General features: G+C 44.2%; 1 protein-coding gene across 1 annotated transcript; it reads left to right on the top strand.

Moving 5' to 3' along the window:
* Nucleotides 1-1,875: 1,875 nt before the first annotated feature.
* LOC117693522 (F-box/WD repeat-containing protein 15-like) lies at nucleotides 1,876-23,234 on the top strand. Its single transcript, XM_034484227.2, has 10 exons — nucleotides 1,876-1,980; nucleotides 2,719-2,756; nucleotides 2,952-3,118; nucleotides 4,181-4,299; nucleotides 11,713-11,922; nucleotides 16,244-16,402; nucleotides 17,293-17,503; nucleotides 19,287-19,465; nucleotides 19,753-19,877; nucleotides 23,123-23,234. Exons 1-10 carry the CDS (start codon nucleotides 1,891-1,893, stop codon nucleotides 23,226-23,228), a joined length of 1,404 nt encoding a protein of 467 aa, XP_034340118.1. The 5' UTR covers nucleotides 1,876-1,890; the 3' UTR covers nucleotides 23,229-23,234.
* Nucleotides 23,235-23,458: the final 224 nt, after the last annotated feature.

Genomic DNA, 23,458 nt, shown 5'->3' with positions numbered 1-23,458 from the left:
TTATTTTTTCTTAATTCTGATCCCTCTAAGCAGTATTTTCATTTTCCACATAAGCAGGATATATTTCTGAAATACAGTTCTTTAGAAACCACGATGAAGACTTAGCTGAAAGGTAAATATGAACAGCAAATTTCTGCAAGGGACATACGGAATATGAAAGCATCTGATACACAGGTGTGCTAGGGGACTCATGCCTGTAACCTCAGCACTTGGGGTCAAAGGCAGGAGAATCAGAATTTCAATGTTACCTTTGGTTACTTAGCAAGTTCAAGTCCAGCCTGAGCTACATGAGACCCTAGACAGCCTAGCATCATCTGCTTGCCTGAACTCGGTCCCCAGAGACAGGAAGCTGGCCTATCCTCTTGAGGCAAATATTCTGAGATGGCAGGACCACATCTGCTGCTTTGTATTAGCCCGAGAAGAGTCACGGGCACAGAACTGACTAAGGACATAAACACCCTGGGTGCAGTTCCATGTGTCAAAAAAACAACAAAAACAACAAAAACAAACAAACAAACAAACAAAAAAAAAAAACAGAATCAGAGATTGGTTGATCTCATGACAATTTATCAGTTACACATGACTGCATTCACACTGCCCTCCAAAACTTCCACAGCTTAAAATAAACCATTACCTCATGTTTTTGCGGGTTGGTGTTTTGGCCCTGGCTCAGCTGTTCTTTCTAAATGGTTTCTGATTTAGCTCCATCTCAGCTGTGTTTAATGCCTGTATCTGCCACCAGGTGGCAGGCCACTTGGGTGCTACTCCTCTGGCTGGTGCCCCTGTGTGTCTGGGGGGAGGATGATGAGTAAGAAGGTCAGACTTCTCTGTCATCAGACAGCCTAGCATCATCTGCTTGCCTGAACTCGGTCCCCAGAGACAGGAAGCTGGCCTATCCTCTTGAGGCAAATATTCTGAGATGTCAGGACCACATCTGCTGCTTTGTATTAGCCCAAGAAGAGTCACGGGCGCAGAACTGACTAAGGACATGAACACACTGGGTGCAGTTCCATACTGGAGTGAGTGCTTAGCATGCTCAAGTCCAGTCACTAGCCCAGAAAGTAGAGTGTGCAGGTATGCCAGCTGGAAAGCATGGAGGAAGAGGAGCAGACCTAATCTGAATGGGAGGGGCTCCAGAGTCTTACTATAAAGAGGTGCCCTCCTTAAAGACACCAGGCACATTTTTAGGTGCTCACTTGTAATCTCCGCACTGGAGACTTGTGGCTTCCTCATGCTCGCTGCACAGCTGGCCTAACCCCATCACTGAGCACCAGACCAAGAAGAATGAGAGGCTGTGTCAAAATCATAGATGGCACCTGAATAACAACAGCTGAGGCTGTCCTCCAGTCTCCATTCTCACGTATGCGCCTTAAGCTCCACCCTGTGGCTGCACTGGAGAAGGTAATGTTAGATGAAAACACATTCCGATTTCTGGTCACTAACATAAGGAGCATGAACAAAATCAGCATGACTCTTACTTTTCTATTTCTGACACAAAGTCTCAGTCTTTAGCCTGTTGAAAATTAGTGTGTTACTCTGTATTTTCTAGAAAGTTCTGACAAGTACATCATCAATGGGGGCTACCCCAGCTCATGTAATTTTTTGGTCTCCACAGTGCCAGGCAGGGGTTGGTGAGCTCATCTGTGCGATGAATAACACTGTGGAGTGAATTTAGGTGTGAACACTCTTAGCTGAGTGTATCTGGCTCCGGTGTGTGTGTGTGTGTGTGTGTGTTGGTGTGAGGCTGAGAGTCTACACACCTGCAGCTTGCTGCTATCAAAGCCCAAGAAGCTGCAGGTGGCAGCCTTGTTAAATCTTTGGCCAAGCCTTTAAAATTGGAGCAAGCTGGGGAGGAGAAAGAAGAGTCAATGTGGACTTAGGCCCCTTAAGATGGAGTTCTATTTGCCTTCTGTGCCGCTGTGGAAAATCTTCTCTTATCTGGATGCCTTCAGTTTGCTACAGGCTGCCCAAGTGAACAAGGTAAAAGCTCCTTGGCTGAACTCCTCCATCTGGTGCATCATAAGGCCCTGGGCCTTTCCCGCTCAGTCTTGGAGTCTCAGCTACCCCAGCATTGTACTCACGCAGCCTGGCTTCCTTCCTTCCCTTCCTTCCCTTCCTTTCCCTTTCCTCCTTACACTTACCTCATTCAGACCTGTCTACTCAGCTCTGACACATTGATGTCTCAGGAACTCAGCTGCTTCTCTTGACCAACAGGAGAGCCAACTTAGAGAATAGCAAACAGATATATATTCTCATGAGTTAGCATTATCCACTCTGAAGACCTCAAATCCAGTTCAATGAGGCAGGAGTGGTGGCACATGCCTGTAATTGAAGCACTTGGGAGGTGAAAGCAAGATGGCAGGAGTTTGGGTCATACTCAATTACATGAATTTAGAACCAGCCCAGGCTACTTAGACACCCTATCTCAGAGCAGCAACAGTGACAACAACATTCTGCTAAATGAAAAGAACAAGCTGCCGTGAGGAGACGTGCTGCTCATATGTGGCATCCTTGAGACTCCCTGTCAGACCTGTGGAGACCGGCCCTCCTGCCTCTGAGCCCTCCCAAGGTGACTTGCTGGGGTAGGTCTCTCCAGGCTGGCTAGGCCTGGGGAGCTAGGACTGTGCTTGATTAACCTGTGTAGGCCCAGCACAGACCAAATTGAGAGCAAGGGGAAGGGGGCTGTTGTTGATTTAAGGATTCTTTTTTCTCCCATAGGAGTGGAATGTAACTGCAAGCAGTAATATCCTGTGGAAGTAAGGAGAGGGGCAGGGTGGGATGGGAAGAAGGGATGAGATGGGGCAGGAAGGGAAGAGGAGGCCTTCTGAGTCTGGACCAGGACCTCTGCTGTGTGAGGATGGTTAGTGAATAAAAGTTGTGCTCACTGTAATTGTGGCTCTAAGGTGAGGTGACTGGGGTTAGCCTGATGAGATTGCAAATGTGCTTTGCAGGAAGCTCTGTGTGAAGAGATGGCACTTCTGTGAGGACGTCACCCCACAGCTCCTGGGCACCAAGACATGGAAGCAGTTCTTTGTTTACCGAACATGGCAAGAACACTCCAAGTCCCGGGCAAAGCTAAAAGATTTCACTTACAAAGAAATTCACACAAAGACATCAGGTTTGCTAGAAGAGACACCCACTTGGTTTTTCCCATTCTCATTCAAAAATAGGAAGGGAATTGTAGTTTAATGGGATGGGCCTGCTGTGCTAGGCTAGCCATAGAACCACTCTTGATCTGCTGAGTGGTTGCTCAAAATCTTTAACCAGGTCTATATATCGCTCCGTTGCCCTGAAGGCTTCATACCTTTCCCAGAGTAGAGAGAGAACTTAATGGGAAAATTACTAGATAGGCTTTAGTAGTTATCTTTTTTTCTAAAAACTTCCTCAGAACTGCTTTGTGATGGAGAGATACTTTTAAATTTCTTTCACGTATTAGTTTTAGCGTGTATGTGCTGTGTGTACATGTCACTGTGTGTGTGTGTGTGTGTGTGTGTGTGTGTGTGTAGACAACTTTGTGGAATTGGTTCTCCTGATGGGAAAAACCTTACCTTTTCTGTTTTGAAACTATATTGCTGTGGCTAGCCTGGAACTTGATCTGTAGACTACACTAGCCTCAAACTCAAGATCTGCAGCTTGCCTTCACTGGGATTGGGACATCTTTTATCTGGCTGTTTTATTTGTTTTGTTTCTTTCTTTGCTTCTTTTTTTCCTTTGTTTCTTTTTTCTTTTTCTTTCTCTTTCCTGCTTTTCTCTCTCTCTCTCTTTCTTTCTTTTTCTTTCTTTCTTTCTTTCTTTCTTTCTTTCTTTCAAACAGGATCTCATGTACCACAGGCTGACCTCAAATTCTTCATGTAGAAAACACCAATGACCTTGTTCCTTCTGCATCCAAATGAGAACTGGGTTACGGTTTATAGGCCTCTAGGAACAGAACTGAGCACTCTGCCCACTGAGTTCCAGCCCCAGCCCCCAGTACCCATTTTGTATCTATAGAAGCACATTAAAGAGTAACTGTATCTGAACCAATGACCACCCTGCAGTGTGCTTGACTGCCTCTGCTTCATCCTTCCCACAACTTTTATACAAGGCTTCTACAAGGTAGAGGAAAAAGAAAGATACCTTCTTTGATTTGAGTTGCCCCTCAACTGTCTGGTGTCCAAATATTGTTGGGGTTTCCTTGCAGGATTTCAGGAATTTGCATGTTATCTCTCAGGGCGTGGCTTAACAAGAAACCTACAAGACCGATCAGTTGTCTGTATGGTAAATTCCAAGGCCCAGATTTCCACCTGGGATATTCACGAGGTGAGTTTGGCTGATGAGTAGCAATATTTATCTGGATGTGAATTCTGATTTCATCTTTTTATTGTTGGTGATGATGAGACAGGATCTCCCTGTATAGACCTGACTGTTGTAGAAGTCCCCATGTAGATCCACCTACCTTGGCTCCCCATGTTCTCAGGTCAAAGGTTTATACCACACACCTGATTTTCCCCTCTTACCTTTTTTAGATTTAATTATTTTATGAGTGTTTTCTGTGCATATATGTATGTGTGATGCAAGTGTGTCTGCTGCCTGTGGAGGTCACAAGAGGGTGTCAAGTCCCTTAAAACTGTAGTTGCAGGTGGCTGTAAGCTGTGTGGGTACTGGACTCAGGTCCTCTGCTAAGCCATCTCTGCAGTGCCTGTCAGTGTTTCAAAGTTTTCATCATAGAGATTGTTCACATACTAGGTTGGGGTTACTCCCAGGGATTCCTTTTTAGGATATGTGTTTTATTTTATATGTGTGTGCCTGTGTTAGTTTGTGGTTGGTGCCTGCTGGCCGAGGCCAGAGACTGAGATGTTGTGTAGGCTTTGGGAACCCACCTAGGGTCCTCTGCAAGAGCATTACTTGCTCTGAGCTCCTGACCCATCACTCTGGCCTCTTACTCCAGGGTTTGTTTGTTGTTGTATTTTTGGTTTGGAACAGGGTTTCACTGTGTGAAAGCCTTGGGGGTCACTTGCTCTGTAGACTAGGCTGGCCTCAAACTCTGAGATCTGCCAACCTCTGCCTGCTGGGATCAAAAGTGTGTACCACGTCCACCAGGCCATTTCAGGGTGGTGTTTCAAGGCTGCTGTGGATGGGATGGCTTCCCTGATCCCCTCTTACTGTGTCTATTGCTGTATAGGAAGGGTAGTATTTTTTTTCCATGTTAAGTTCATAGCCTATCAATCTGCTGGAAGTTTATCAGTTCTAAGAGTGTTCCTGTGGAGTCTCGGTGTCTCTAAGTACAGGCTCATAGTGTCTGCAAATGAGGCAACTCTGGCTTCTCTTTCCTATTGGCATCCCTTTTCTTTGTTTCCCTTGTTTGATTATTCTAGCTAAAACAATACCATTTTGAGGGAGAGTAGAGAGTGTGGATATACTTGTCTTGTTCCTGATTTTGCTGGAAATGCTTTGAGATGCTTTTTAAAGCTATTTGAGGGGATTCAGTAAAGAAACTGCTGACATGACTCTCCATGATAATGATTAAGGTTGTTTACAGTACATATGAGAGAGCAGCCAGAGGCATCTAGAAGAGTCCAGAGGTTTACACAGAGGAAGAAGTAGACTGTGTTGTCTTTTTAAAAGGCCAGGATATGTTTTGTAGAGCAAAGTATGTTGAGGTCGGAGGGTGCCGTGGTGGGCTGACCTTGAGGCATCCCTTCCCCCTGAGGTAACAATCATACAATGTGTATAGTATAGAATAGAGGTTATTTAGGGCATGGGAAGGGGAGTTGAGAAGAGAGTAGAGACAGAGAAAGATAGAGAGAAAGAGAGGAGAGGAGAGGCCAGTCAGAACACATAGAGATAGTGGGGGGGGGGGGGAAGAGTGAAAAAGTGGTTAGGGAGAAAAAAGAGCCAGACAGAAGGGGCAGAGAGAGCAAGGAGGGGACAAACATCCCCTTTCGTGGCAAGGCAGGCCTACCTGGCTGTTGCCTCGGCTGGAGCTGACATTTCTCCATTTTGGTTCAATTTTTTAAAGGAGAAACTAGAAAGAGGTGGTGGTGAACCAGGGATAGGACCATCTTGATCTTTAGCTATTTCCTGCTGACTTTGAGGTGTTGTGTCCCTGTGAAACCTAAGAAAACGGAGATGGGGATGTTGGTCCAGTCTTAGGAGAATTGGCTGTTTCTTTGCTATCTAGGATCTGTGGGACCATCTGTGGATAGGAAGAAGCAGGTGTAGTAGAAGCATCGGTGTCTGTGAGAGCAGGTGCTGGTGCATCTGTGGGTTGCTTCTCTGGAGATGTTCTGGATGCAGATTTTGAGTAGATGCCTGGACATAGCAAGATGCTGAAACAAACACACACACACACACACACATATTAGAGATAGAGAATAAAGTTAAGTACTTTGGGGAGAATAATCTTCTTAGGTGTACATTTGAAACCGTTAGGTCTTGGTGGTTGGGGTGAGATAAGGCCCAATCCCAGGGAACAAGAGGGGAATCCCATCCTCTGGAATAGGTAACAGGTAGAAACTCAGGCTATTGATTGGCAGGTGTACTTATCTAGATGGAGTCTGTTTAATCTATGAGAGGTGGATCTGAGTGGGTTTCCTGGAGCTTGTAAGTTTACAAAAGAGTTAAATCTCTTAACAGCATGACCACTATTGTAGATGCATTTAGGGAAGACAAAAACCTTTTGTGGAGCAGAAAAAGCAAGAAGGGCTTTCTCCTTCCATCTGGGAGATTGAATATATATAAATTTAGCAGTATGATAAACATTTTAAGTTTACATTTAAAAGACAATTAAAGGAAACTTGAAAATTTGACCTTGTGAATATGATAGTTGATTATATAGATTAGTATGAGAAACACCTTAAGTCTATAGTTAAGAGTGATAGAGAAAAGGTATGGGGTCTTGGCAACAGCAGAGTCAGGGCAGCTGGTGAAAGGTGAAGTAAGATGACTTGACAGGGTCACTGGAGAAGCTGTAAGTGGCAATTGTGAGTTTGTTCAGGGGGTACACATAACCAGCAATCTTTAAAGTGCCCAGGTTGCATGACATTAAGGAGTTGGTAGGCCGAGGTCGGGGTCTGAAGCAGAAGGCAAAATGCCAGGTTAGTGTTATTTATGAGGGGGGATGTCAAGGAAGTAAGGACCTTGGAGGAGTTTAAAAATGTCCTGTGGTGGGTGAAACAGCTCGAGCTACCTTGTCAGCTCAGTCATTTCCCTTGGAGATAGTACAGTCATCCATCTTGTGATACTTGCAGTGGACAATTCCATCATGACTCCGGCAGAGGTGGTTTGGCCATTAGAACCATAAGATGAGAAGCTTTTTCCTGTGGGGGAGGAATCTGGGAGAAATGACTCACTTGTCTTAGGCAATATGAGACATGTAACTCTCTGGGTGTCCTCTGTCCACAGTTTAGACCAAGCCCTGGCAGTGGGCAAGGCAATGGATTGGCGTTTCTCAGTGGTTATCATATCACAATCTAGGGAGTCTTGTTGTCACTCTGCCCATGTCACTCAGAGATCTTGGGAGTTGGGGGTTCACTGTCAGGATTTGGTAGTCTCTGTCTGTCCTAGTAAGCTGTAACATTAGAAAATCCTAGTAACATAGTTACCATAGTAACATTGAACATTACATTTAGCAGATTTCTGACAGGAATGAGAGCCAGTATCTGTTAAGTATATTGGAGTTAGACAATCTGTGTTTATTTGATCTAGGATGTATCTAGTAAGGAAAGAGAGTACATTGTAACATAGTACATAGTAACAGTAGCAAAAACAAGGCTAAAGATACCTTTTGGCAGATGGGAACCTGTTTCAGAAGTTCCTGAGGAACCATGGTTTTTATCTAACAGTCAGAAATCCCATAATCCAGCTTGATCTCATGTCTGGATATCTGGAGAGTCTTGAGAACCTACATTTACCACATAATATAGTTTGCCACACGTTTGTGTGTTTGTGCTTTCTTTTGCTGTGTTAAAAGGCCATGACCAAAAGTAACTTGGAAGAACTCAGAGGTGAGTTCATCAGAGGAGGCTCAGACAGAAACTGAAGCAGAGACCATGGAGGATTGGTCATTCTTTATGGCTTGCTCTCCATGGCTTGCTCAGTTAGCTTTCTTATACCACCCAGGACCACCAGCCTGGCAGTGGCACTGCCGACAGTGGGCTGAGTCCTTCCACACTGATGATTAATTAGAGAAATATCTACAGATGTGCTTAGAGGCAATCTGCTGGCATGGATGTGGGGGTGATGCCCTCCCTCAATTCACTACCTGTGGTAGTCAGGAGAGCTGGCCATGAGGGCATGAGGAGAGCTGGCCATGCCCTCTCATTGGCTGTGGCACTAGGAGAATGGGCCCCCACTCTTTGCCCAGGAGCTAATAAAACAAGGTGTGGCTTGTTCTGAGCACAATTCTCTTGAGACCTTCCTGGGCTGTGTGTCTTAGGGGAGGAAACCCTGCTACAGCTGTGGCAGTGTTGCTTGATCTGGCACCAGCACACCTGTGTAGGTAGAGAATCTCTATTTTCTATGGTGTTGTGAGTGCTAGGGGCCCATATGATGCCCTGGGAGAGGGATGGTGGGGACCCTAGTACCAGTGGGAAAGAACACAGGACTGGCCAAGCCTGTGGTTCTTGAGGACGTTGCTCATGGCTTGTCTCAGCGTTGTGACACTAGATTCCCACTGTGCAGTCCCTGCTGCTTTATAAAGAGTATTTTTCTCTTGTGTACTCTGACTTGGGAGACAGCCAGCTCTGAGCCATTGGAGGAGAGAACTGTGTGACTGCTGGATACCTCAGTACGTGTTTCTTCATTATCCTCCGTTCTCTCAGATTTTTTATTTTAAAAGGTAAAATAGTCTAATGGAGTGAACATTAATCCATTCTTGAGTTTGGTTTGTTCTGTCTGTCTGGGAGAAGGTCTCACCCTGTAGTCTTAACTGGCCTGGAACGATGTAGACCAGGCTAGCCTCCAGCTCAGATCTGCCTGCCTCTGTCTGCTGCGTGCTGGGACTAAAGGGGTGGCCCAACACACCCAGCAAAGGGATTTTTATCTTGTTAGACAGGATCTCAATGTTTATAAACATTGTCTCCTACAGCAAACTGAAGATAATGAACAGGATGATCTTGGGGTTGGAGGTTTGGAGGTTTTTGTTTGGTTTTTATTTTGGAGTGGTTAGGAGGCGGCTTTTTAGGACAATATCAGGCTGTCCTAGAGTTCACTGTGCAGTCCAGGCTGGCCTTGGTCTCATGGGGACCCTCTGACCTCTGCCTCCTAAGTGCTAGGCAGGATCCAGTGGTACATTGTCATTGTACCTGGCAGAGGGAGCATGGAGTGGAGCTGGACCTCAACCTTGTGAGACTGAGTCTTGTGCTCCATGGTGACAAGGACTTCACCAGGTTGCCTTTCAAAGGAGGCAAGATTGACTCAAAGGGGAGATTATGTTTAGAGGGAAGGAGAGGTAATTAATAATTTTCATGCAAATGGAGCTAGGGCTTAGAAATGGCTATATTGATTGCTGCCTCTAATATTTTACTAAATTTAATTATGCTTTTGGCTTTTTGTTACTTACGCTGCTGCTGGTGGAGTGTGTGTGAGTGTGTGTGAGTGTGTGTGAGTGTGTGTGAGAGTGTGTGAGAGTGTGTGAGAGTGTGTGAGAGTGTGTGAGAGTGTGTGAGAGTGTGTGAGAGTGTGTGAGAGTGTGTGAGAGTGTGTGAGAGAGTGTGAGAGAGTGTGAGAGAGTGTGAGAGTGTGTGTTTGTGTGTGCGTGTGAGAGTGTGTGTTTGTGTGTCCGTGTGAGAGTGTGTGTGAGTGTGTGAGTGTGTGAGTGTGTGAGTGTGTGAGTGTGTGAGTGTGTGAGTGTGTGAGTGTGTGAGTGTGTGAGTGTGTGTGAGTGTGTGCGTGTGTGCGTGTGTGCGTGTGTGCGTGTGTGCGTGTGTGCGTGTGTGCTTGTGTGTTTGTGTGTGCGTGTGAGAGTGTGTGAGAGTGTGTGTGAGAGTGTGTGTGAGAGTGTGTGTGAGAGTGTGTGTGAGAGTGTGTGTGAGAGTGTGTGTGAGAGTGTGTGTGAGAGTGTGTGTGAGAGTGTGTGTGAGTGTGTGTGTGAGTGTGTGTTTGTGTGTGTGTGTGTGTGTGTGTGTGAGTGTGTGAGTGTGTGAGTGTGTGTGTGAGAGTGTGTGTGTGAGAGTGTGTGTGTGAGAGTGTGTGTGTGAGAGTGTGAGTGTGTGTGTGAGTTGTGTCTGTGTGTGAGGTGTGTCTGTGTGTAGGTGTGTGTGTGTGTGTGAAATTGTTATTGTGTGTATGCGAATGTGATTTTAAAAATTTTTTTTTTATTTTATTTGCTTTATCTGCATGTATACCTGCATGCCCAAAGATGGCATCAGATCCTATTACGGATGGTTGTGAGTCACCATGTGGTTGCTGGGAATTGAATTCAGGACCTCTGGAGGAATAGTTGGTTCTCTTAACCACTGAGCCATCTCCCTAGCCTCTTGATTTTTTTTTTTTTTTTAAAGCTAAAGAAAAGCCTGCAAAAGAACCTGCTTTTCTCATTTGCAATGTATAAGAATTGATGCTATAGCTGGGCAGTGGTGGTGCACACCTTTAATCCTAGCACTTGGGAGGCAGAGGCAGGCTGATTTCTGAGTTCGAGGCCAGCCTGGTCTACAGAGTGAGTTCCAGGACAGCCAGGGCTACATAGAGAAACACTGTCTCGAAACAACAACAACAACAAAAGAATTGATGATACAATAACCAGTTTTGGAATTGATTCATTGTAAATAGGTTTGTTTCATGTGTTATAAAAGGTAATACTGCCAGAAGTGGTGATGCAGACCTTTAACTACAACACTCAAGAGGCAGAGGCCAGTGAGTTTGAAGCCAGCCTGGTTTACATAGTGAGTTTCAGGAAAGCCAGGGGTATAGAGTGACCCTGTCTCTGAAACAACAACAACAAATCTAGCCCCACCAGAAGTGACAATAGGCACATGCTCCCTGCTTGCACTGTTAGTGAAGGTGAAATGGCGTTGAGCACAGGGCTGCTGATTGTTCTTCATACATGTTTGTGGGAGTTAGGTCTCCCTTCCATGTGGTTCCTGAGGATTGAAGCCCTGTCATCAGGTTTAGTGGCAGGTGCCCTTCCCTGGTGAGCCATGTGACAGCCATGTTCTTTCTGGTCTGAATAGTGAATGTGTGCTTGTGTCTGAGCACAATGTATGTGTCCTGTTTCCTGTCGACTCCTGCCCCAAATAATCCAGATGTTTGTTTTCCTCTTTGTGGTTTTTTTTTTTTTTTTTCTGTACAAAGGTATTCTGCCTGCATGTATGTACCTGTGAGGGTGTCATGTCCCCAGGAACTGGAGTTACAGTTATGAGCTGCCATGTGTGTGCTGGGAATCGAACCAAGGTCCTTTGGTTAAGAACAGCTGGTGGTCTTAAATGCTGAGCCATCTCTCCAGCTCTGTGTTTTTTTCTTTTTTTGAGATAGTCTTGTAGTTCCAAGTGGCCTGCAACTTGGCATTGTAGACCAGACTGGCCTCAAGCTTCTAGTGACCTTTCCACCTCTGCCTCACTGGGCTGGGATTCTAGGCATGTGCTCCCATGTCCAGTGAGGGATGCTTAGAACTTCCATGCTCTTTTCTTGTAAGTAAGAAGGGGTTTCAGTGTGGAGGAGGCTTCCACATAAAGCTGGTGGGTGAAAGCAGCTGAACTAGAGGTGCTCAGACATGATGATGTTCTTGTTCCCCAGGGTGTGATGACCTGGGTCAGCCTAGAACAGCCCACCTACATCAAGATGTTGACGACTCTCCCTGAGATGCAGATTGTGGTCACTGTAGATGTACACCTAACTATCAAACTGTGGGACTGTCACAGCAGGGAACCTCTGTCGACTAACAGGCTGCTCTTTCCCTGTGTATCACTGGAAGCTGTCTTTACAAAGGATGGCCCGATTGTCTTGGTAAGTGACCCCCAAATCTGGAATAGCCACACAGAACAAAACACTTGCCAATTTGAGGTCCCATTACTGCCAAATCTTAACTTGCCATCTTGGAGTCTCTGCAAACCCTGAGAGTCAATGACAGTATACAGAAAACATGGCCATCTCTCTTTTTTTGTTTTGTTTTTTTGTTTTTTTTTTAAATTCATTTATTTATTAGATATTTTATTTACACTTCAGATGCCATCCCCTTTCCCCATTCCTTCCCTTAGAAAACCCCTATCCCATGCCCCCTTTTCCTTTTTGCATTTATACATTTTTTTAAAAAATGTTAATCATAGGCTTTATAAGTTTGGTATTGTTCAATCAGAGGTGTAACCCACTACCCAACCTAGATATAACAACTGTCTTTGACTGGTGGAGATACATGAACATCTGCCTCCCTGTCTCCCCCTCTTTCTCTCTTTCATCACTTAGCTTCTCCTCTCTTTCTTCTTCTCCTCTTCTTACTCCTTCTCTTCCTCTCAGTACTCCTCCCACCTTAGATCCTCCTACACATCACCCTTCCTGTTAAAATGAAACTTTTCTCTCAAAATACAATTAGAGCATAATTATGCCAATTTGTACCAGTGAGGTACAAGATAGTCCTAATACCCAGTTCATCCTTTTGTTGACTAACCAGCACCTCTGTCATCTATCCTAACTAAAACATTTAGTTCTGAACCTGGCTTTAGGATGAATGTCAGCTGCTGACCATCCACTCAAATATTTTCTCTCAAGGTAAATAGCTATAAGTTTTCAATCCCGTCAGAAATCCAGAATGACTGAGTTAACTATAATTGTAGGAAGCACAAAGCATAGCTTCTAAAACTTAGCTAATTTATAGAGACCTCTGAACACCTGGACACTCGCTCTACTTCAAAACGTTGGAGCATCTGTTCTTCTGCCTTCTGGCCCAGGATCATCTGACAGACCTTAGTGCTGCAGAATTATTAAGGGCTGATTACTCTGTCTAGGCAGATATAATCAGTCGACTATTCTGCAAGTGTGTCCTTTTCTGGACAGTAATTTGTCTGTAGAAGGAAAGAGGTAATTCTTGCCTAGTGGCTGTCTCACCACAACTGGAGTAACTCCAAGGATGCTCAATTTCTTCTTAGAATTCAATATAGGAAGCTGTCAGGAGCAGACAGGTCTCTAATGAAAATGAACATTAATACAGAAATGTTTGTCATGTCAATTCTAAGGATTTCTGATGTTTTGAAAACTAACTATCCATGTAAGGTAATCTGGACTGTTGCCTGTTAACTCCACTCAGCTATTTCTAAATAAAACATAGAGTACACCCTTATAATAAACTCCAAGTCATGAATTTGCCATAGTCCCTTAACTCACAGGCTGACCTTCTCAAATCAGTTTTAAAAAGTTAAAGAAGGACTGGGTCTAAGCCTTGTATTCCTAAATGTGTTATACTGGTACAATGCCTATGAGAGTAACAATATTCATCTCACTCTTATATCACTAAGAAGCTCATGCCAATGAAAACCTTAAAATTTGTAATCAAAGTAAATTGGTGCCATTTAAGAATTTATATCTTCATCTTGATACTAATTATGCAGATTTCTACTAATAGGTATGGCTATGCAATTAACCCCTAGCTAATCCTCTCTATTCCCACAAAACCACTACTTTTCCCTAGAAAGACAGTCCAACATTTACCACCTTAGTCCCCAAGCCCAGGGAATAGGGGCGCTGACTCTTCATTAGCTTCTTTAAGCTGATTATGGGTGTTGAAATAATAGAAGAGGAGTCGGGGGAAGAGCAAATTGACAATCCTCTGATGCTGTGTCTTCACTGCCTCCAGATGGAATTCCCGGACCTCAGAGGTTTGAGCAGGTCTGCCCAGCTTGCTTGTTGAGTAGATACACCAAGGCTGATCATTCTGCAATATACAATTCTCAGAAAAAAAATTTTAGTATCAAGATAGTTTTTTTTAAGAGGGCTAACATTTTATTAAGAATGTTGTTTCTAACTGCTTTTCTTTTTTCCCCCTCTTTTATTGGATATAATATTTACATTTCAAATTTTATTCCCTTACTGCTTTTCCCCCACCACCCAGGAACCCCTTATCCCATCCCCCCCTCCTCCTGCTTCTATGAGGGTGTTTACCCACCTACTCCCAGCCCCCCTTCCCACCCTCAGATTCCCCCTCCCCTCAGTGCTCAGCCTTCAAGGTACCAATGACCTTGTCTCCCACCTATGCCCAACAAGGCCATCGTCCCCTACATATACAGCTGGAGTCATGTGTCTCTCCATATGTGCTCCTAGGCTGGTGGTTTAGACCCTGGGGAGCTCTGGCTGGTTGGTATTGTTGCTCTCCTCATGGGGCCACCAGACCTTAAGGCTCCTTCAGTTTACTCTCTACCTCCTCCATTGGGAACCTTTGATCAGATTAATGGATAGCTGCGAGTATCTGTCTCTGGGTATGTCAGACTCTGGGGGACCTCTAAGGAGACAGCCTTATCAGGCTGCTGTCAGCTTTCCCATCCTGACATCCATATCAGCGTCTATGTTTGGTGACTGCACATGGAATGAATACCCAGGTGGAATGATCTCCATACAACCCCCCCTTCAGATTCTGTCCCACACTTTGTCTCCATATTTGCTCCCTTGGGTATTTAGTTACTCCTTCTAAGAAAGACCTAGGCATCCTCACTTGTTCTTTCTTCTTCATGAGCTTCATGTCGTCTGGTAGTTGAATCTTTGTTGTTTCAAATTTTGGGCTAATCTCCATTTATCAGTGAGTAAATACCATGTGTGTTCTTTTGTGATTGGGTTACCTCACTCACAATGATATTTTCTAGTTCCATTCATTTACCTAAGAATTTCTCAAATTCATTATTTTTAATAGCTGAGTAATATTCCATTGTGTAAATGTACCACATTTTTTGTATCCATTCCTCTATTGAAGGGCATCTGGGTTTTTCCAGCTTCTGGCTATTATAAATAAGGCTTCTATGAATATAGTGGAGCATATGTCTTTGTTATATGTTGGGGCATTTTCTAGGTATATGAACATGGCCATCTCTTAGCCTTTGACCTACTTCATGTACATTTCTTTAAGCCATTCTCTCAAAACTATCATTTAAAATTCTTTCCTGGAAACTGGGTAGAGATGGTTCATTGGGTAGTAGTGTTATCTGTGCAAGCATGAAGACCCGAGTTCAAATCCCTGACACTCACATTAAAAGTGAGCTGTGGCTAAAGGTGCCTGTAACCCCAGTAGTGTAGGGGATGGAAACACAGGGTCACTGGGACTAGACGGCTGCGAGCCAAGCCAGCCTAAGTCCAGGCTCAATAGAGACTCTCAGGAAGTCAGGAGAAGAGGATAACAGGATACCTGGCATCCTTCTCTGGTTTCCATGTATGCCCTGGTATGTAATCTACATACACATACATACATATAACATGCACACACGTACACACACAATCTTTCTAAGTGGTTTTACATCTTCTTGCCTTTGAAATGTCTATTATTGCTGAATCCATGAATTTGGGTAGAGACAATAGAGAGAAAAATGTGAAAGATATTGAAAAAAGGATAACGCTGATGACCTGGGAAAGAGGGTTTTAGGGCTTGGAAAATCTTTATACATATCCTACCTCATGTCTTTGAGAAAGAATCTCATTATGTAGTCCTGGCTGGCCTAGAACTCACTGTGTAGACTAGGGTGGTCTAACTCACTGAGCTCAGACTGCCTCTGCCTTCTGAGTGTTGGATTGAAAATAATAGGCTACCTTGCCCCACAAAAGTTTCTTTAAAAAATAAATCCGGCAGGGCATGGGGGTGTATGTCTTAGAGGAGGTGAATCTCTTGAGTTTGAGTTCAGCCTGGTCTACAGAGCGAGTTCAGGATAGCCAGGACTACACAGAGAAATCCTGAAATCCTGTGTCAAGAAACCTAAAAGGAAAAAAATTATTTTGTGTGTGAATATTTTGTCTGCATGTGTGTCTATGTATCACGTGCATGCTTAGAGGTCAGAAAAAGCCATTGGAGGACTAGGGTTGATCTGTCTCTCTCTGTCTCTCTCTCTCTCTCTCTCTCTCTCTCTCTCTCTCTCTCTCTCTCTCTCTCTCCACAATTACCCAATAAGTCGTCTCCCCCCAGGGCTAGAGAGTCTTATGTCTTATTCCATGATCATCCCAGATGCTCTGTGACACAGGCTGCTCAGAGCTTTGGATCTCTTGTTACTGGACTTGAAGACACAGTGGTGTATCTTAGAGCAGATAACACTGCCTCCTCCATGCTTAACCTTTTCCCACTGACCGGGTGCTCTGATTTCAGGCAGGTGATACTGATGGTGACCTCTACATCTTTAAGATTCCAGAGTTAAACCTCATTTCCAAAGTCCATGTATTCCAATATGGTATTAACGAACTCTACTGCTCTCCACAGAGGAAATGGGTCTTTGTGAGTAAGAAACACCCACATATCTTGCCAAAGGTAGGTCTGTTGTAGCAACTCCAGGGTGAAGGTGGGAGATGGTGGGATGGTCCAGACCTCAGGGAGGTTTGGGCAGATCACTCCTGCCCTCCTAGGCCCTATCATAAGGAAAGCCATTCCTATAGTCAGGAAATAGTAATGTGCTTGGAAGCAGTCACGTGACCGACCACAATGGCAAATGTCTATTAGTGAAGTGTCCTTGAAATGTGGCTCAGCCAAAGGACCAAGGCAGGTGACATAACAGTCCCAGAAACCTTTGCTGGTCCGGAACTGGAAGCAGTTTTCTATCACTGGCTGACACGCTTACCCAAGCCATGACACATTTCACATAAGTGCTACCATACCCAGTGCTTTATATACTGCCTTCTCTCTTAACTGCCAGCTCTCTGGTGCCTGGTTCTTAGGTACTGTAAGAGAGATGGTCTGCTCAGAGGCCAAGAAATGGTCTTCTCAGGGCCCAAGCATATTGACTTGGTTTTATATATTGAAATACTTTCAAAGCAACCTGGGTTACAGAAGACAGTCTCAATGCCTCATTAAAAAAAAAAAAAAAAAAAAAAAATCCAGAACAGCCCTGGACTAGTCCTCTGCACAGGGAAAATGTACTTAACCAATCTCTGCCTGATGAGTCCATTACAGTAGGGTGACCAAGGTGCCCTTTGACCTGGGTCAGGGACTCCATTCTGTCTCTGAATGTGATGGGAGGGGCAGGAAGATGGTGAATTATTTCAACCCTGAATGAGAGCAATGACTGTTCCACCATGTGCTGGGTGAAGAACAGATGCAGCCACTCCTGGGTTTCTTTCAAAAGCCCCTTGTCTGGAGTGCACATGTGCCAGGCTACAGAGGTGTTACTCCTCATTGATTGCACTGGGCCATACTCTCTGCAGGTATATTTCCTGAGCAGCTTACTGAGGACATCGGAATTCTCCGCCCCTGTGTCTACCATTCTCTCCTTCTCATTATGCCAAAGAGCCTGCTGGACCCCAAGAAGGGAAGACAGGATAACCCTGATGGCCAGAAGAGGCCCTAAACAATTCACAAAATTTGCCACATTTGATATGAAGCTGGAAGAGTTCAGGAACCAACTAACTGTTAAAGGTAAACCTTAGAAAATTCTCGGGTCAGACATGCTGGCACATGGCCAAAATCAGGAGACTGTGTCAGCAAAGCGTCATAGAGGGTGCTGTCTCACAAACAGAAAAGATGGAGCTGACAAGATGGATTAGCATGTACACATGCATACATACACCAGTGCATACATGTACACACACATACACCTTCACACTGATAAAGTTAAAAAATAATAAAAATAAAAGGGCAAGCATTGTAATACACACCTTTAATCCCAGCATTTAGGAGGAGAGACAGGTAGATCTCTCTGGGTTCCAGGCCAGCCTGATCTATACAGTGAGTACAAGGTTAGCCAGGGATACATAGTGAGACCTTGTCTCAAAAACAAAAAACCCCAAATGACAAGCAATAACTAACTGTATTATGGGATGGCAAAATGGCTTAGGGCAGTGGTTCTCTCTCTATGGGTCGTGACCCCTATGGCAAACTTCTGTCTTCAAAAATACTTGAATCATAATCCATAAAAGTAGCAAAATTACTGTTATGAAGTATCAATGACAGTAACTTAGTGTCTGGGGTGACCCTCAGTGCCACATGAGAACTGTGTTAAAGTTCAATCGGAAGCATTAGGAAGGTTGAGAAGCACTGGCTTAAAGGAGAGAGACACTTAACTACCAAGCCTGACAACCTAGTTCAATTCCTGGAATACCACATGACTGAGGAGAGAAACCAAATCCCTCAAGTTGTCCCCTGACCCAATATATGTGCTTGTGGCATGAATTCCTACAGAAATGTAATAATTTAAAGACAATTTTAAAAGAAATCCTGCCCAGGCAGTGGTGGCGCACACCTTTAATCCCAGGACTTGAGAGGCAGAGGCAGGTGGATTTCTGAGTTCGAGGCCAGCCTGGTCTACAGAGTGAGTTCCAGGACAGCCAGGCTACACAGAGAAACCCTGTCTCGAAAAACCATATAAGAAAAGCCAAAAAAAAAAAAAAAAAAAAAAATCCTGTTTTCCCCTGTGACTCCTACAAGTGCTCTTCATAAACTATAAATGCTTGTCATTGTCTTATATTTTTAATCATTCAAGACAGGGTTTCTTTGTGTAGCCATGGCAAACCTGGAACTTGCTCTATAGACCAGGCTGGCCTCAAACATGGAGATCCACTGGACTCTGCTAGGATTGTGGATTACCACATGATGATGTTTGTTTTAGTAAAGGGAACAGCAGGTTCCTTGGCCAGAAGTGAACTTGTGCCTGTTTGATGGTCACTACACTCATGAGCTATGGTTTTCTTGGGCAGACATGTTTCCATTTCCATCCTGTATTAGGGACTGGGTTCTACTGTCCTTTCTAGTCTAGTTGTCTTTTCCAAGTTTGAGCTTCTGACTGTCCATACTGTCCCTGTGTCACAGCCTGCCTTTTCCTGGCCAAAGAAATGGACTTCTTAGGACATGGACTTGTCAGAACAATGGACTGATTTCATTGTCTCTATCAGAGTAGCACGCCATGGAAATATGGATATGCTTTTCAGTAAGCATTTAGGGTTTTGCTCTTACTTTTAAAAAATGTATTTATTTATTTATTCATATATTTATTTATTTAATGTGAGTATACTGACACTGTCTTCAGACACACGAGAAGAGGGCATCAGGTCCCCATTACAGATGGTTGTGAACCACCATGTGGTTACTGGGGACTGAACCCAGGATCTCTGGAAGAGCAGTCAGTGTTCTTAACTGTTGAAGATTTTGCTCTGACTTAAATGATTGAAAAATTGTCTGTGTATTTTGTGTTTGTTTGGAACAGGACATCTGGTAGCAAATTTCTCGCTCGAAGGTTACGAAGGCAGACCGGAATGGATGGGAGTCAGTGACAAGAACGTGATTGTCTGTTCCTGTCAATCCTCTCTCTTGCTCTTCAGCATGGACGGCAACATTCTGCAGAGAGTTCCATACTACCCACTAGAGATCTTGAGACTATGGGTGGTATGTTTGGAACATTTCCCCTCCAGTGGGTTTTAACAAAAATAGATTTACATTTTTTGAAACTTCATACAGTTGGGGTGTGTTTGTGCATTGGCACGAGCGTGAGCACATGCAGAGGCCAGAGGCCGACTTCCTGGAGTTGGTCTCTCTCTTTCCACCTTTACATGGTCAGAGCACCAGGCTTGCTCAGCAAGTGCCTTTACCTGATGGACCGTCTCCTAGCCCCTCTTTCTGTCTTTTGATCTGATATTGACTCCAGCCTACTCACATTTGGGTGTTCTTTGAAGGACCCCGTTAATGTCATCGTCACCTTTATTGATGGCTCTATGGAAGTGCATGCTTGGGAGGAGAGAAGCCTGCTGCTCAGGAGGTGTTATTGGCTGAAAAACTGGAGACCTTGCCCACGACAATGGTAAGCTCTGCTTCTTAACTTAAACTGGACATTAATTTTAAAACATTTCTGAGGCTGGAGAGATGGCTCAACAGTTAAGAGCACTGGCTGCTCTTCCAGAGGACCTGGGTTCAATCTCCAGCATCCACACGGCAGCTCACAAGTGTCTATAACTCCACTTCCGGGAGATCTGACTGACACCTTCACACCAATGCATTTAAACTTGAGTTAAACATATTAAAAAGGTCTATGTAAAATTGCATTTTTAAGAGAGAAATGAACTTTTGAGAAAAAGATATGACTATATTTATGACCTCCATTATCATACAGAGCAGACATGGTGCTGTGTGTGCTTAATATTTAAGTAGAGGCAGGAGGATCCAGAAGTTCAAGGTCACCTTCTGCTGTTTAGGAAAGCTGGCAGCCAGATGGGTTAATTTCAATACCATCACAAACAAACAAAAGTAGGAACTGGCTAAGCATAACACACACCTTTAATGCCAGCACTCTGGAGGCAGAGTCAGAGGCTCTCTTGTCAGTTTGATGCCAGCCTGGTCTACATAGTGAGTCCCAGGACAGCCAGGGCTCTAGGGAGAGATTGTGTATTAGGAATGAAGGGAGGGAAGGAGGGAAAAGAAAGAATTGCTAGTTCTTGGGATCCAGTTATTATGTCAGCAGTCTCAGGCCCACAGTAGAAGTAGGGGGACTGCATCCTTGTGTCTTGTCTTCAGTGGCAGGATGGGTTCTCCTGAGTGTGGGCCCCACTTGGGTTGCTTCATCAGTGAGCTGTCGTTATTTCCATTTGGCTAATTTTCCTTAGAGTTGTACTTGCCTTCATCCAAGTTACCTTCAGTGATTGTGGTGTGGTGGTACAGGCCCCAAACCCTGCACCCAGGCTTCTGAAGCAAGTGTTGATTGCCATTTAGCAGGACACCCTGACCCTGTGTCCAAAAAAAGTAAGAAAAAGAAAAAAAAATGAGTCCCCACCCCTACCTCTTATAGGTTTACTCTGTTTAGCCTCTGCTGTCTTGGAATCAGGCTGACCTTGGACTCAGAGATCCACCTGTTTCTGCCTGGGACTGAAGTTGTTCACCCAGAGTCCCCTTTCAACAAGGGCCAACAGCACATGACAATTTACCAGTATAATTTATATTACATGTATGGCTTACAGATATGTCTCCCTTTGAACATAGTGGCACACAGCTATAATCCCAGCATGCAGGAAACTAGGGCAGAAGAATTACCTCAAGTTAGAGGCTAGCCTATGCTACATTCAAATTCATCGCAAATCTGGGCTATACACAATGAAAACTTATTTCAGTTTTTTCCCCACACTCAGTGGGGTTTCTCTTCCTTCTCTTGATTGATGTTTTGTTGTTGGTTGGTTGGTTTTGGTGTTTTGTTTGTTTCCTCCACTAAGCTGTGGAGAGACTTTTTAGTTTGATTCTGTTCCATTGGCCAATTCCTGCTTTGCTTGCTGGTACTTGAGAGTTTCTAGCCAAGAACTCCTGCCTAGAGACACGGAGCTTTTTCTACAGACTCTTTCCATGATTTTCCAGTCTCAGGTCTAGTGTTGCCTTCAGTGTGTTATGAATTGATCACTGAATCATTGAGTAGTGGGAAGTATAAGAAACTGATGACTTTTGAATCTTCCTGACACCATTTATTGGACAGCCTAGTCCCTGTCCTTAAAAAAAATCACCAAACAATAAAAGTGCAGGTTCTCCTAGGCTCTGATTCATCTATTTGATGGCAGTATCATTCATTCTGCTTTGACCACAACCGCTTGCTGTGATATATTTTAAAATCTGATATTGTGATAGCTTTAGTTTTGTTGTTTCGCTCAAGAAGGCCTTGGCTATGTAAAGAGTGTGTGTGTGTGTCTGTGTCTGTGTGTGTGTGTGTGTGTCTGTGTGTTTGAGAATGCGCATGTATGTTTTGAGACAACTTGTATACCCCAAGACTGGCCTCAAACTTGCTCTGTATTTAAGGCTAGCCTAAAACTTTATGTATTCAGGACTTGCCTTGAACTCCTGAACATTCTCCCTCTCACTCAGTCTTGGTTTTCTTAAATTGGTATTAGTTTCTACTCCTTCAGGATTTGGAAAGGGCTCTACCATGTCCTTCTGGTTTCTATGAGGTGCTGAAAGATCAATTGTCATTGGGGTCTGTCATTCTATAGATCAGGTATAATGTCCCTCTGGTTTCAAGTTCTCTGTAGACTTACAATTTAAGGAAGGGATTTTGTCTTTCTTGTGCTGGTGGAATGAATCCAGGGTCTTGCACATGGAAAGGATGAACCCTGATAATGAACTTTACCCCAAAATTTAGGGACTTTTGCTGTGTTCTCAACATGTTGAGTAGAGAGAGATAGGGGTGCCATTTTTACCACCTCAGTGCAAAGGAAACTATGAGTGTAGACGACCGGTTTTGGCTAGAGTCTGCAAGGTCATGGGCAGGAGGCTGTGTACTTGCCCAGGGCGGGCCTGACACTTATGAGCTCCCCAGTGATCTAGTAGAGGCTTCCCTCAGTAGTAGAGAATGGAATGATGGACATGTGCCCCACCATCTCCACGCCCCCTAGTGGGAGGGGATGCATTGCTTCTTTACTGTATTTGCTCTGAGTGGACCATGTTTGGCCAAGGGAACAGAACTCAATTTTAAAATAAATTTATAAATTAAAATCTTTTATTTTTTTTCTGAGACAAGGTCTCACTGTATGGCCTAGATTAACCTCAAACTCTGTCAATTCTCTGGCCTCGGCCTCCTAAGTTGCAGTGACTTATAGGTATGTGGCATCACACTCGCCTTTTGTTGTTCTTAAGCTAGGTAATCTGCTGAACAACTGAGGCTGAGAAGTGGGGCAGAAGTCTGAGATTGGAACTCACACTATGAATGATAGTCTGCCTTTGCCAATGTGTGCAGTTACTCACAATTAACCTGAGATGACTCAGCAGGTCAGGCAACTTCCACCAATCCCTACAAGTTGAGTCTCTGGAACCTGCTTGGTGAAAGGAGAGAACTGATTCCCACAAGTTATTATCTATCCACGCCATGCATATTAGCATAGGCATGCACTCACACACACACACAGGCACACACACACAAACACAGGAGTGTATACATATACATACACATACACACATGACACGTAAGTATTAAAAAGTTTTAAACAAATTCAGCACTGTGATGAAACCACAGTCTAATTATCAGTTGACAAGCTTCACTCCCATTTGAGTACTGACATCTTGTTTTTTCTTTGGCAGCGCTTGTAACGAAACATTTTGTGATGATGTGAGCATAATTCGAATGATGAAAAATGGTCCCATCCCCAACTATCTGATGGCATATACCTTGAACATCTCTTCTTGAAAACTGAGTAGGTTATGTGTCAATTATTCCTCAATGATAATAAAAGTCTATTTGCAAGCCCAGGCTGGTGATTTCAGTGTTGCTAAGAAGTGAAGAGGCCAAATATGGAGGTGCACACCTTCAATCCAGACACTGGGCAGGCAGAGGCAGGTGGAAGATCTTAGTTCTGAGGCCAGCCTGGTCTACAGAGCTAGTTCCAGGCCAACCAGGGCTACATTATTAGAATCCAT

This window comes from Arvicanthis niloticus, chromosome 21, assembly GCF_011762505.2.
Source record: "Arvicanthis niloticus isolate mArvNil1 chromosome 21, mArvNil1.pat.X, whole genome shotgun sequence".
NCBI classification, from domain to species: Eukaryota; Metazoa; Chordata; class Mammalia; order Rodentia; family Muridae; genus Arvicanthis; species Arvicanthis niloticus.
Note: the sequence above shows the minus strand (reverse complement) of the source record. Positions and strands in the feature narration are given on the sequence as shown.